The sequence below is a fragment of the Loxodonta africana genome, chromosome 19 (assembly GCF_030014295.1).
Source record: "Loxodonta africana isolate mLoxAfr1 chromosome 19, mLoxAfr1.hap2, whole genome shotgun sequence".
In the NCBI taxonomy this organism is placed as follows: domain Eukaryota; kingdom Metazoa; phylum Chordata; class Mammalia; order Proboscidea; family Elephantidae; genus Loxodonta; species Loxodonta africana.
Window position 1 is genome coordinate 75,102,737 of NC_087360.1, and position 13,409 is coordinate 75,116,145.

Genomic DNA, 13,409 nt, shown 5'->3' on the forward strand with positions numbered 1-13,409 from the left:
TCTCAGCCTAAAGCTGATTCCTATGAGGTGGAGGTCAGACATACCTCCTCTCTCCAACCTTTTTACCAATTCTGACACCAGCTGTTCCTCCCACAATGCTCTGTACTCTTCTGCTGGGTTCAGTAATTCGTTGCAGCGGCCACACACAACTCACAGACCATACTCACGATTGTGGGGTTTATTAGGGAAGTAACAGGTTACAGTTCAGGATCAGGATCAACTTGGAAGTAACAGAACAACTCAGGAGACAGGATAGAGTTCCTCGATCAGAACAGCTTCCAATCTCTCAGCTCCTTCTCGGCCATGCCCGCCATCGGCCCTTGCTCTTGGCCTCTGCCCTGCACGGGCAAGCGTTACAGCTCTTTAGCTCTGCCAGTAAGTGCCTGGAGGCACCCCACTCCATCAGCAAGCACCCTGCTTGAAGGCTCTCAACTCTCTTGGTCCGTGGGTTAGCAAGCCTAGCTCTGCCAACAAGTACCCACAGGCACCCCACTCAGCAAGCAAGCCTACTGCCCAAAGACACTTGGCTTTCTTGCTCCATGGGCCGGCAAGCTCGCTGCAGCCACTTGACTGTGGTCTGGGAAGCCCACCATGGCCATCTCGCACAGGTCTCCTGGTTTTCTTCGCTCGTGCCATTGTGCATCTTCTCATGCCATCTCCTTTGTTCAGCCTGTCATGGATTGAATTATGGCCCCCAAAAATATGAGTATCAGTTGGGCTGGGCCATGATTCCCAGTATTGTGTGACTTCCCTATATGTTGTAGATCCTGCTTCTATGATGTTAATGAGCAAGGGTGGGCGGCAGTTGTGTTAGTGAGGCAAGACTCAATCTACAAGATTGGATTGTATTTTGAGGCAGGTTCTTGAGATATAAAAAAAAGGCGCAAGCAGAGAGGAAGGGGAACCACATACCACCAAGAAAGTAGCATGGGGAGCAGAGCGCCCCTTTTGGACCTGGGGTCCCTGTACCTGAGAAGCTCCTTGACCAGAGGAAGTTTGAGGACAAGGGACCTTCCTCCAGAACCAGCAGAGAAAGACTTCCCCTGGAGCTGATACCCTGAATTTGGACTTTTAGCCAACTTTACTGTGAGGAAATAAATTTCTCTTTGTTAAAGCCATCCACTTGTGGTATTTCTGTTATAGCAGGACTAGATGACCAAGACATAACCGCTCTGTCTCTTGGGTCTAGAAGGTTCTCAGCGCAGAGACCCTGAGTCCATAAGATGTGCCCCACTCACAGCTCTTCTTCTTGATGGTAACGAGGTCCTCCTCAGTCTCTGTGGGATTGGCTCTTTAAAGTCTAGCAGGATGGCAAAACTGACCAATCCCTTCAGCAGGCCATAGCCACCTAGTTTGCATAGTAATTGACGAATCCCTGCAGAGTTTTTAATACACCTATTTGCATAATAGACTAATCAATCCCTTTGCAAGACTGTGGCCTAGCAAATCATCTTAGCACAACTACACACCCAGGGCTAGAAAGTCCGTATAGAGAAACCTGTTGTCCCACACTGACCTGAGTTCAAATCCCAGCGCATACATTTATGAGATGTGAAAACTAGGGTAATATTCTTCGCCTCTCTAAGTGTCAGTTACCTTCTCTATAAAGTGAGGGAAGTACAAATACATTGTAGAGTTATTAGAATTAAATGAGATATTGCATGTAAAACTCTTTAAGTGTCTCACACAAAACGAGTACCCAGAAAATGGTTGCCATTATTATTGGTACTTATTATATCTGTTTTTATTGCTGTTGTAACTATTCAAATAAAGAAGAATAAAGCCTTTGTCATAGTTTCTTAGTCTCAGTTTCTTAATTCTTAGGACTTTAGTTTCTAATCAGACTGGAAGCAATGTCAGTCATTAGAGTGTTTGTACATGTTGTGCTGTGCTTTTTAATTATTCTGCTTTTTGTCATCCATCGGTGTTAAAAACCTTAAATGGTTAATAGCAGCTAGTTTATCAATTTGAAAATTCCCATTGTTTTTGTGTGGGAACATCTGACTGAATAGAGCTGGGGGGGAAAAAAAGTAATGATGATACCTGAGCAGCTACAGTGTACCTGAGCCAGAAATGGCTAGTTAGCTAGTTTGCCCCAAGCTGTGCTTAATGCCTAAGGGATCATCTACTTCAGTTCCTAATTTGGTAGGTTAGGGAATTCTGAATTTCTAAGAGATTACGTGACTTGTCCAGGTTTAAGGCCAGAAAGGAGTAAGTTTCTCACTCCTAGTTAAATACTCGTTCCATTATGGTTTCAGTCATGCTTGCTGTCAGAAATAACTGACAGAAAAATATTGAACTAGCTACTTGGATCCTCCCAAATTGTACAAGTATGCTTCATAAGTGCTGTAAAATTGAGAACTTTGGTTTATATTGTAAGGTGTCATGTTTTTTCTTAAGTATTTTTTTTATAAGCCAAAACTCTAGAAAAGTATTTTTATTTTAAACAGCTCTCTAGTAACTCATTTTTACGAGAGACTCAACAACAGAAATGCTATGGGAATCAGTTTTTTTAGAAACGGTATTCTAGATGGTGATTAGTTTCAAGTTTTCTGTAATCGACTTATCAACTAGTATAGTTCATCCTGGGCATGGAAAAGTTATACACATTTCCCTATGCTCCAAAACAATTACAATAATTATATTTTGACTAAAAATCAATTTAAGTGCCCTAATGAAAATTTTTTTTTTTTTTTATGAAATGAATGCGTTTATAAAGCTAACTCCTTATTTGGGAACTTTTGATTGCTGGAAGGAATGATTTCACATTTGATAGATGATTTTTTGGCTTATCTTAAAGGATCAAGAATTAAAACAATTCTTTCTGTAATTTGTGCTTGATGCCCTCGAGTTCATTTTCACAGCAACTGTGGAATAATCATTACACTGTGTATGTGTGTTTGTGTGTGTGAGAGAGAAACCCTTGAGCAAGCGTTGTGAGGTTTACTTTTGTTCTAAGATGCTTTCTACAGTTCACAGTAGTGTTAACAACCACCGTTATCATCTGTTATTTTCAGTTACCTAGCAATTACTTGGAGTCAGAATCAACTCCACAGCAACAGGTTTGGTTTTTTGGTCAGTAATTATTCAAAAGAATATAAATAAGAGCTTCTTGAGTAGATTTGTCCGTTGTTTATCTCCCCAGATGGTAATTTTGTCCCCTCTCTCCTTTGACAGAGCTACATTCACGGGAGCAGCCAGGCGCAGTTCGTGGCAGAGTCGCATATTATTCTGGTATTGAGTATCCTTTAGCTTGCGGACGGATTGGAAAGGGCGGAGCAGAGCTGCCTGCTGTCACGTCGCCTTTTTCATGACAGTAAATAACAAGACTTTAAAAAAATATTAAATTTTAGACTTTATTATATGACTGATTTTCTGACTTCTAAGCTTTTTTTTAGGCTAATGAGTTCCTATTACAGTGTAATTTTTGTTGCTATTCTGAATCATTAACAGAGTTTTTTTTTTTTTTTTCTCTCTCTCTCTTTCACTATTAAATTTCAAAGCATAGTCTTTTTTTCTGCATTGATTACCTCTGGCTAGATTTTTTGTCATGTTTATGTACTATATTTTTATGTTGAAAACACAGGCCTTCTAGCTTTGTTTGCCGGCTTCCCCTCCCCCCCGACCCGTCTGTTTGTAAGCATGCTGTGCTAATTTTTTTTTTAAACAAAATTGGCATAGTAACGCTTATACAAATACCTTGGGGCAGGGGTGCGTGGCTGTCAAACAAACATAGAAGGTGTGCATTATTTGTGTAGAAGTGTGATAGTTTTCCCCGTTGGATCCTAATGGGGATTAAGAGAGAGTGCCCTACGAGTGGCTGAGTAAACAGTAACTGTCTTTTTTTTAGTCTTACTACCGAGTTCCATAAATGTCACGCCAAGCCAGAGAGGGAGATTTAGGATTGTGAGGCAGTTGCTTTTGGAAGATACCAGACAAAGTGTTGTGAGTCAGAAAGTACGGTGTAAATTACGGTTTTGAGTTTGAAGGGTAAAGAAGAGATAGCAGGACAGGCAAAAGCTGGATAAGATTCAAGTGTCTAATTAAAAGCATAAAATCTGAATATTCTTAGGATGGAGTAAAGTTCTTTTTTGGTAAACAAATATACTTTTGGGGGGGGACATTGGTATTTTTGTGAGTCTTGGGAAGATGTTCAAGGGTTAAATTTGTAGTGTTTCCTGAACATATTCACTCATTATCAGAATTTAAAGTGTGTCTAGTACACACATTGTAAGATTTGAATTACTATCCTGGCTTACTAAGATTGATATTCAAATGAAGCAACCTAGATAAAAAATTCCAGTATTTTATATAACCATAGTGACCTTTAAGGACCTTTAAAAAAAAAAATTTTTTTTTTTTTTTTTAAGGACCTTAGAACTCATATAAGTCAAAACTTCATTTTAGAGGCAGGAAAACCGAAGTGCAGAAGGTCACAGCCATGAAAACCCTGTGGAGTACAGCTCTAATCTTCAGTGCATGGGGTTGCCATGAGTCGGAATTGACTCAGCAACTGGTTCATGGTATTTATCAGAATTCTAAAATGCATAATGAGGGCATGTTGGAATGACTTGATTTTCCTGGAGTAAGATTTGTTGAACCCCATCCAAGCATGTGTAATTGACAAAGTAATAAAAAGACCCGTTTTCGAAGTTTGACCTGGGAAATGAAGCTTGAGAAGAGATCCTAAGAGTCCATTTTATACTGTAGGGACACTACACACTGTCTTTCTGAAACTCAGCAGTATTGACCATCTTCTTGCTCCGTATCGGTTCTCCATTTTTATTCCTTCCGCCCTTGAGTCCACATACTTGGGTGCATCCATGGAATTCTGCGTGTCTGCAGCCCATCCCTTACTTGTGTTTATTTAATCACCTCTGTGCTTCATAGATACAAAATGAAGAAGCTGCTCTGAGTATTTTTTGCTGTAGTTTGTCTCATAGAGTGGAATTAGAAATACTTGTATTTTAGTAAACATTTTAACTAGTAGGTTTTTGCTGTCCAGCTTCACTATGGTAAAAGATTAATACTTTCTGCACATCAGAGCGGCTTCAGGTAAGAAGATGAGATTTATGAATACATTTGTAGAATTAATCCTGAATATTTTTATGTTTATAGAACTCATTTTCTTATTACAAAATGAGATAAAGCCACTTTTAATTCTGTTTTTAAATTATTCATATGTATATATGAAGATAAATACACTTGTGTTAAAGTGAAATGGTGAGAAACAACAGTATTTATAGTAGGTAAGTTTGTAGCTGTGTTTATATATTATAGTTCCCTTTGCTTCTCTACCCTGTTTCAACCCATGATATACAGCATTTTAGCAGTATACCTTATTTAAAAGTAGCCAGTCTATTAAAGGAAACCCTGGCGGCATACTGGTTAAGTGCTACAGCTGCTAACCAAGAGGTCAGCAGTTCGAATCCGCTAGGCGCTCCTCGGAAACCCTATGGGGCAATCTGAGAAAAATAAGCATAATCCAGTATAACAAATGCTATAGTCAGTGCATGTGAAAGGAAGCAGCAAGATAGGAGCAACTCATGCTTGGAGAAGTTGAAGGACTGACTTTCATCTGAGTTTTGATGTATAAAAAGGAATTTCCCAGACAGAGAATGAGTGAAGGACAGGGTTCTAATACAGAGTATAACAGGCACAAAACATATATCGAGAGAGAGTATTCTTTATTGGAGGAGCATAAGAAATACATGAAAGCTAAAATATAGATGGCTGGGAGGAGACTGATGAAAGATTGATTAGGCTGGATAATGGAAATCTTTCTACACCTAGCTAAGAAATTTGAACCTTATTTTTTAATCTGAAGGTAATATGTGGGTTGTAATTGATGTGCCAGTTCCATTCCGTGTTCGGAATTGGCTGCTTTCTGATTGCTTTATGAAGTATTCGGAGGTTGAGCCCTAAGTGTCTCGTTAATAAATCTGGCTGTGGAAAGAAAAACATCCCGGTTTAAGCCAGTGGAGGGTTGTTCTGTTGACAGATTGGTGATAAAATGGAGAAGGGAGAACAGAGAAACAGACCGGGAGCCACTGGCGATTTTTCTGGCCACAGAGGTTAACCTGTAATGGATGAGTGCCTCCATAGCTGCACAAGAGGAAGAATTGCCAGAACCTTACAACAGGTGGCATGAACGAGGTTGAAGGAAGAGGAATCAGAGATGACTCTGAAGTTCAGATATGTGATAGGAGATAGGTTAATATAAATAAAATTAAGAAATACAGGAGGAAAACAAGGTTTGGAGAGAAAGATACAGCCTAACAAAATTCCTAAAATACATAGATTTCATATTTGATAAGAATGTTGTTAGGTGCCATTGAGTCATTTCTGACTCATAATGACCCTTTATGTACAACAGAACGAAACACTGCCTGGTCCTGCGCTATTATCACAATTTTTAAGTATAATTGAGCCCATTGTTGCAGCCACTGTGTCGTTCCATCTCGTTGAGAGTCTTCCTTTATTTCACTGACCCTCTCTACTTTACAAAGCATGATGTCCTCGTCCAGGGGCTGATTCCTCCTGATGACATGTCCAAAGTGGTAAGACAAGGTCTTGCCACCCTTGCTTCTAAGGAGCATTCTGGCTGTACTTCTTCCAAGATAGATTTGTTCATTTTTCTGGCGGTCTGTGGTATAGTCAGTATTCTCCAACACCATAATTCAGATGCATCGTTTTTTCTTAAGTCTCCCATTTGATGACATAGGGGCAACTTAAGTTGATTATGATCGTAAAGCCAGTTAGTTGAAGAGTCAGGAACTTAAAACTTTTAGCCCATTTTTCTACTGAGTAATATTTCTCCAGTATGCCAAAACTTCTATACCGAGTGGGTTGATATTCCCACAAAGGTCTGTAGTCTGTGTATTTGGTATGTGTTACTGAAAGATAATTTTCGTAAGCATCTAGTGGATAACACTGGTGTTTAATTATTCTGTTACTTCTATGTACAAAGCACTGCACCCTCTAGTATTACAAAAATGGGGAAAGAATATATAAATGTAAGTACACACATATATGTTACTGTGTATAATATGGAAACCCTGGTGGCGTAGTGGTTAAGTGCTACATCTGCTAACCAAAGGATCGGCAGTTCGAATCCACCAGGCGCTCCTTCGAAACTCTATGGGGCAGTTCTACTCTGTCCTGTACAGTCCCTATGAGTCAGAATCAACTCGAAGACACTGGGCTTATATATATCATAAAAAATAGTTGCCGTTGAGTTGAGTCTGACTCATGGCAACCCCTTGTGTGTGTGTCATATGTTATAGATATATATTAAATATACATTTATTTTATTTTTTGATTGTTCCTCTCAACTTTATTTTTTTTTTTTAATTTTTATTGTGCTTTAAGTGAAAGTTTACAAATCAAGTCGGTCTCTCACACAAAAACTTACATACACCTTGCTGCATACTCCCAATTGTTCTCCCCCTAATGAGACAGTCCGCTCCCTCCCTCTGCTCTCTCTTTTCATGTCCATTTTGCCAGCTCTAACCCCCTCTACCCTCTCATCTCCCCTCCAGGGAGGAGATGCCAACAGTCTCAGGTGTCCTCCTGATCCAAGAAGCTCAGTCCTCACCAGCATCCCTCTCCAACTCATTGTCCAGTCTAATCCCTGTCAGAAGAGTTGGCTTTGGGAATGGTTCCTGTCCTGGGCCAACAGAAGGTCTGGGGGCCATGACCACCGAGGTGCTTCTAGTCTCAGTCAGACCATTAAGTCTGGTCTTTTTACGAGAATTTGGGGTCTGCATCCCACTGCTCTTCTGCTCCCTCAGGGGTTTTCTGTTGTGTTCCCTGTCAGGGCAGTCATTGGTTATCACTGGGTACCATCTAGCTCTTCTGGTCTCAGGCTGATGTAGTTAGTCTCTAGCTTACGTGGCCCTTTCTGTCTCTTGGGCTTGTAATTACCTTATGTCATTGGTGTTCTTCATTCTCCTTTGATCCAGGTGGGTTGAGACCAGTTGATGCATCTTAGATGCCCACTTGCTAGCGTTTAAGACCCCAGACACCTCTCTCCAAGGTGGGATGCAGAATGTTTTCTTAATAGATTTTATTATGCCAATTGACTTAAATGTCCCCTGAAACCATGATCCCCAAACCTCCGCCCCTGCTATGCTGGCCTTCGAAGCATTTATTTTATTCTGGAAACTTCTTTGCTTTTGATTTAGTCCAGTTGTGTTGACCTCACCTGTATTGAATATGCATATATTTTAGAAGGCATATATTAAACATATATATTATATAAAAAGATACTAGTAAAAGGGTACTATTTCATATCTACCATAATATTGCAAAAGAATCATTTTGCTTAACTGTTCAACAAATATGTATTAAGCATCTACTGTGAGCCAGGTACAGTGCCATTTACTGAGATACAAAAATTACCAAGCCTGACAAGGTCTCTGATTCTGTACTTTAAGTCTAAAGAGAGAGTCAGATACGCAACAAATAATTGTGCAAGTAATTATTCAGTTACAATTATGTTCTAAAGATGTTTTCCAATGAAGTAATACTCAGGAATACTCAGACTTAAGGCACATGGATCTTACCTGGAATATAGTTTCAGCACAAACATTCAATTTTTGAAAGTATAGTTGCTTGAATTAATAGGTATGTAAAATATATTGACATTTGAAGTTACGGTATATAATACTTTATAGAATTTGAGTTAAAAAATTTGTATTGTGATCAAATGAAAAATTGTGGCAGGGTATGCTTTTGGTTATAGGATTTTCTTAAAATTCAACACCTCATAAAAAAAATTTTTTTGTGTGTCTTTAAGTAAGATAACTTGAAAGTTATTTTCTTACCAAACGCACTTATAAGTATATAGCACAGTAAAATGGACGTGACTGAAAGCATTTGTTTTCATTTTTAAAAAAGCACGTTCATTTCATTTTTAGAGAAACGTTTGCAGAAATGTGTTATTTTCTGTTAACTAGCCTGCCTTAGGCTCGGCTCTCTAGAGAAACAAAATCAGTGAAGCATATATGTGTATATAGAGAAAAAGGGAACGATTTATCTCAAGGAATGGCTCACACCATTGTAGCAGCAGGCTGCTGGCTCAGGCCGTGAAGACCAACAAATCCCAAGATCGGCAGGCAGTATGGCAGGCCTCTGGCTCAAGTTCCAAGAGCTGGAGGTTAGATGATGATGAGCCAGGTGTAGGATCCAGAGCAAGCAAGTGAGCTTTGCCAGACTGTCTGTGTATCTATTGGATGTAGGTCATATCCCTGAGTAACTCCCCTTAAAACTGATTGGCTGATCACATCAAATCACATCGTGGAGGATGACTACATCATTACATAACTGCTAAACTACATTACTGTATAACTGCCAAACTACTAAGAATCATGGCCCAGCCAAGTGACACTCAACATGGACCGTCACAGGCCACCCTGTCAACTTGGCACCTATACACACTTTCTCAAACCATATGCAGTCTCTAAAGACAAAGTCATACTTAAGCCTAACATGATACAACTGACAGGTACAACTGAAAATGTACTAACCCTGTTTACACCTTATATTTTATAAGTGAAGAAAACAAAAATATTTGATGCACACATACAGGGAAAAAATACTGATAACAATTACAGCCCTCATTTCTGCCACTGGTCACGTGGTTGGAACCGATATTTAGAACTACCTTCTTGCACCACTCATTCCATATTCCCTTTACCCTCAGCAAGTTGGTGAGCATGGTTTTGGCATAAAATATTGAGTAAGCCATGGACTACCAGAAGAACGGACAAATCTGTCTTGGAAAAAATATAGCCGGAACGCTCCTTAGAAGCAAGGACACGTTATTAGGAGGGACCAGTCCCTAGAGAAGGACATCATGCTTGGTAAAGTAGAGGGTCAGCGAAAAAGAGGAAGACCCTCAATGGCTTGGCAGAGTGGCAGTAACAATGGGCTGAAGCATAACAACAATTGTGAGGATGGCGCAGGACCAGACAGTGTTTCGTTCTTGTGTACATGGGTGGCTATGAGTCGGAACTGACTGGATGGCACCCAACAACAGTAGCAACAATCTGTCATTGTTTCTACCAATAGGCCATCTACTTTAAAACTTTAAAGTTCTGACCAGACCAAATTCTGGTTAGTCGCCTTTGTTCAGAGACAGGGCTGTTCCACTGAATTTACTAAGATAGACTCTGTTTATACTGGTGAATACAGAACACGGGGTTTATAGGGTTGGCTTTATGGTCAACCATGTAAGCTCTGACATGCCATGGTCCCTTAATTCTCCTCATCCTTTAAGTTCTGGGATTTCAAGATGAGATAATCATTTGGAAGTAAAAGTGCCCATGTAAAGGCAAAGGTTATAGTAGCAACAATAATGATAAGATTTATTATTTTTATTTTATCCTTATAAAGATTACATTTGCTTTTCCAGTGAGAATGCATTTGTTTTCCTTTCATTACAAAGGAATGCGATTTTATCCTGCAGTTGTTTTCAAACTGTGATAGAGAGCAAATGTTTCCTATGTTTTAATGTGTTACATCAAAAGAGAAAATAAATGATAAAAGAAAATTAATGATGGATGCAAGTTGAAGATAACTCTAGATTTAGATCCCTTTAAATCTTCCATAATGTGCTAACATTTCTTCCGACATCTGTTCTCATTTATCTTTAAATTGATAAAATTCTGACTCCCGTCCCAGGAGCAGCAATAAACTTATCATCCCGTGCAGTTGAGATTGGATTATAATGTAAACGTATGTGTCACTCACTCAGTAGGAGACTCAGTGCCTCTGGGTATTGTATATAACATACACAGATAACTGCTCCTGTTTTATGTGGGAGCACGTCAATACTTTGACTTCTTTTTAAGCTCTACGAAAGTGATGGACAAGATTGCAAAGGAACTGTGGAGTGCGCACAGTAGTTGAAAAATATTTTGCAGTGGTATTAGCCAACTCAAATGTGCATAGTGATACGTAGAAATACATGAACTAGACTAGGTTTCAGAAATTAGATGAACAATAGATAGAAGCATTAAATATCTAACAATGGACAGTTCAGGGTCTTTTCAGAATCATAGTGTGTCTACTACGTATTTACATCTCTTATTCTCTTTTAATGTTGTAGCACTTCTGTAAGGCGCAGCCATAAGGCCATCCCCACAGTTTAATGACAGCAATAAAACTGTTATTCCAGAGTTAGACATGACTGCTTCTCAGATTTGTAGAGGCTTTCATGACTTGTTCAGCCAGCCACACAACGAAGGAAGTGCTGCATGTCACCCTCGTGCTACACGTCACCCTTGGTGGAAGATCTCCTGGCTTCATCCTCTCTCTAAAGATTAAGGTTTCCTTGTTATAAGTGTAATTATTTGCCACAAATAAGTATCATATAGCCTCCTCTTAGCCAAAAATATGTTGTTTTAGTTGATACAACAGAACTCAAGCTGAAGGATTCTCAATTTTCAAGGGCCTTAAGTTCAAAGGATCTTTAAATAAAAGAGAGCAAAGGGTGCCAAGTTGAAAGCCACCTGAGTGTAGTTCATGTGTCTTAATCACATCCCCGTCAGGTTAATGTAGGTTCTCAGTTCATATCTTGCTAAAACCTAGAAAGCTTAACTTTTATGAGAAACCAAGTAAGGAACGGCTCACGCTTTACTGACATTACTGTTTTCTGATAAAATACAGCCTACTTTATGGTTATGCACAACCTGTGTCTGGAAATCCTTTGCTTTTAAATTCCTATTTTGGGGTTGTATGGACAAAGATTTACTAAGTTCTTGTATTTCTTTATTTTCCAGTAAGAATAAAGCTAAATACCTGTCCGATACAGCGGTATATTATATATGTACATGTGTATATATACGTATGAGTGTGTGTGTGTGTGTTTTGGCATTGTCTTAGATTTTCTATAGTAGGGGTCAGTAATCTACAACTGATGAGAGCCAAATCAGGCCCACTTCCTCTTCTTGTAAATAAAATTCTGTTGGAACAGAGCCATACTCTTTCATTTATGTATTCTCTATGACTACTTTTTTATGGTGGCCCAGTGGTTAAGAGCTCAGCTGCTAACCAAAAGATCGGCAGTTCACATCCACCAGCCACTCTTTGGAAACCCTATGGGGCATTGAGGCATTTCTACTCTGTCCTGTAGGGTCACCATGAGTCAAAATCAACTCGACGACAATGGGTTATGACTACTTTTGCACTACAGTGGCAGAGGTGAACACTAGAAACAGAGATTATATGGCCTACAAAGCTGAAAATAATCTGTTTCTTTACAAAAAAAAAAAGTTGGCCAAGTCCTAGTCTGAAGAATATGGTCGATAAAGTGAAGAAAAGTCTACGGTTGTGTTATCCTAAGAACAATTGCCATTAACTTTCTTCTTATCTTTCTTTCCTTACAATGATTTCCCTGTATTTGTTTTTAAAGAGATGAAATTATATTTTTTACATACCTTTTTTCATTTGGCATTATAACAAAATTCTGCTGTGTTATGAAGAACTTCTTGTCAGATTTTTAAAATGGGTACTTAATCTGTCACGTAAAAGCACAGTACATTATCCAACTACTCCTTTGTGGCTGATTAGGGCTCTGTGTGGCGCAAAGGTACAAACGGTTTACAATCAACTACCAGCCTAAAGGGTGGTAGCTCAAACTCACCCGGCAGTGCCGTGGAAGAAAGGCGTGGTGATCCGCTCCCATGAAGATTACAGCCAAGAAAACCTTATGGAGCAGTTCTGTTGTACACCACGTGGGGTCGCCATGAGTCGGAATTGACTGCACAGCAATGGGTATGCAGTTGATTTTACACAGCTTTTAGTTTTTCGTTATTATACATTTTTTCTATAATAAACATTTTTACGTGTATGCTGAGTTTATTTTTTGTTACGCCATGTTTCTCCACAGGAGTGGAGTTCCCGGGCATACACCTTTCACTTACAGCTATTCCTGGCACATACAGCCAATGATAACTGAAGATTTGATGAGATTTTTCATGTACTAACACCTGAAAACATCATGTGTTCTATTCCTTGTCTGCCTTCTCAATTTAATACAGTTACGGATTTTTGCATATTATGTAAACTTTCCTGATTTGGGAAATACTATACTCTAAGCCTGCATTGTCTTCCAACAGATACAGCACATTGTAAGAATTAGGCTTAAAGCAACATGAAGTGTAACAAAGTGACCTGAAGGTCAACCTGTACTCTAGACAGACACCTGAAGTGGCAGTGTGGTGGACAGTTTGCAAATGTGATGTCTGTAAATTCTGTAACGTGAATGTTTTTGAGGAGTAAGCTCTTTACACTTGTTAGGGCATCTGTTGTGTTCCTTTACTCCTTTCTCATTCTCATCTCACCCTGCATGCTTTACTGGTTTGCACTTTTCCTCACCAGTTTTGTGACTTGGAACTTAACCT

The 13,409-nt window shown here is 39.3% G+C and overlaps 1 protein-coding gene across 6 annotated transcripts in view; it reads left to right on the plus strand.

The window, feature by feature from the left end:
• TUSC3 (tumor suppressor candidate 3) overlaps window positions 1–13,409 on the plus strand; it is a 151,272-nt gene that overhangs the window by 111,877 nt on the left and 25,986 nt on the right. For all 6 annotated transcript variants that reach the window (XM_064272871.1, XM_023551161.2, XM_010592493.3 and 3 more), the window contains one exon: window positions 3,178–3,241. In XM_064272871.1, the coding sequence (XP_064128941.1) occupies window positions 3,178–3,241 (64 nt within the window). The remainder of the gene's footprint in view (window positions 1–3,177; window positions 3,242–13,409) is intronic.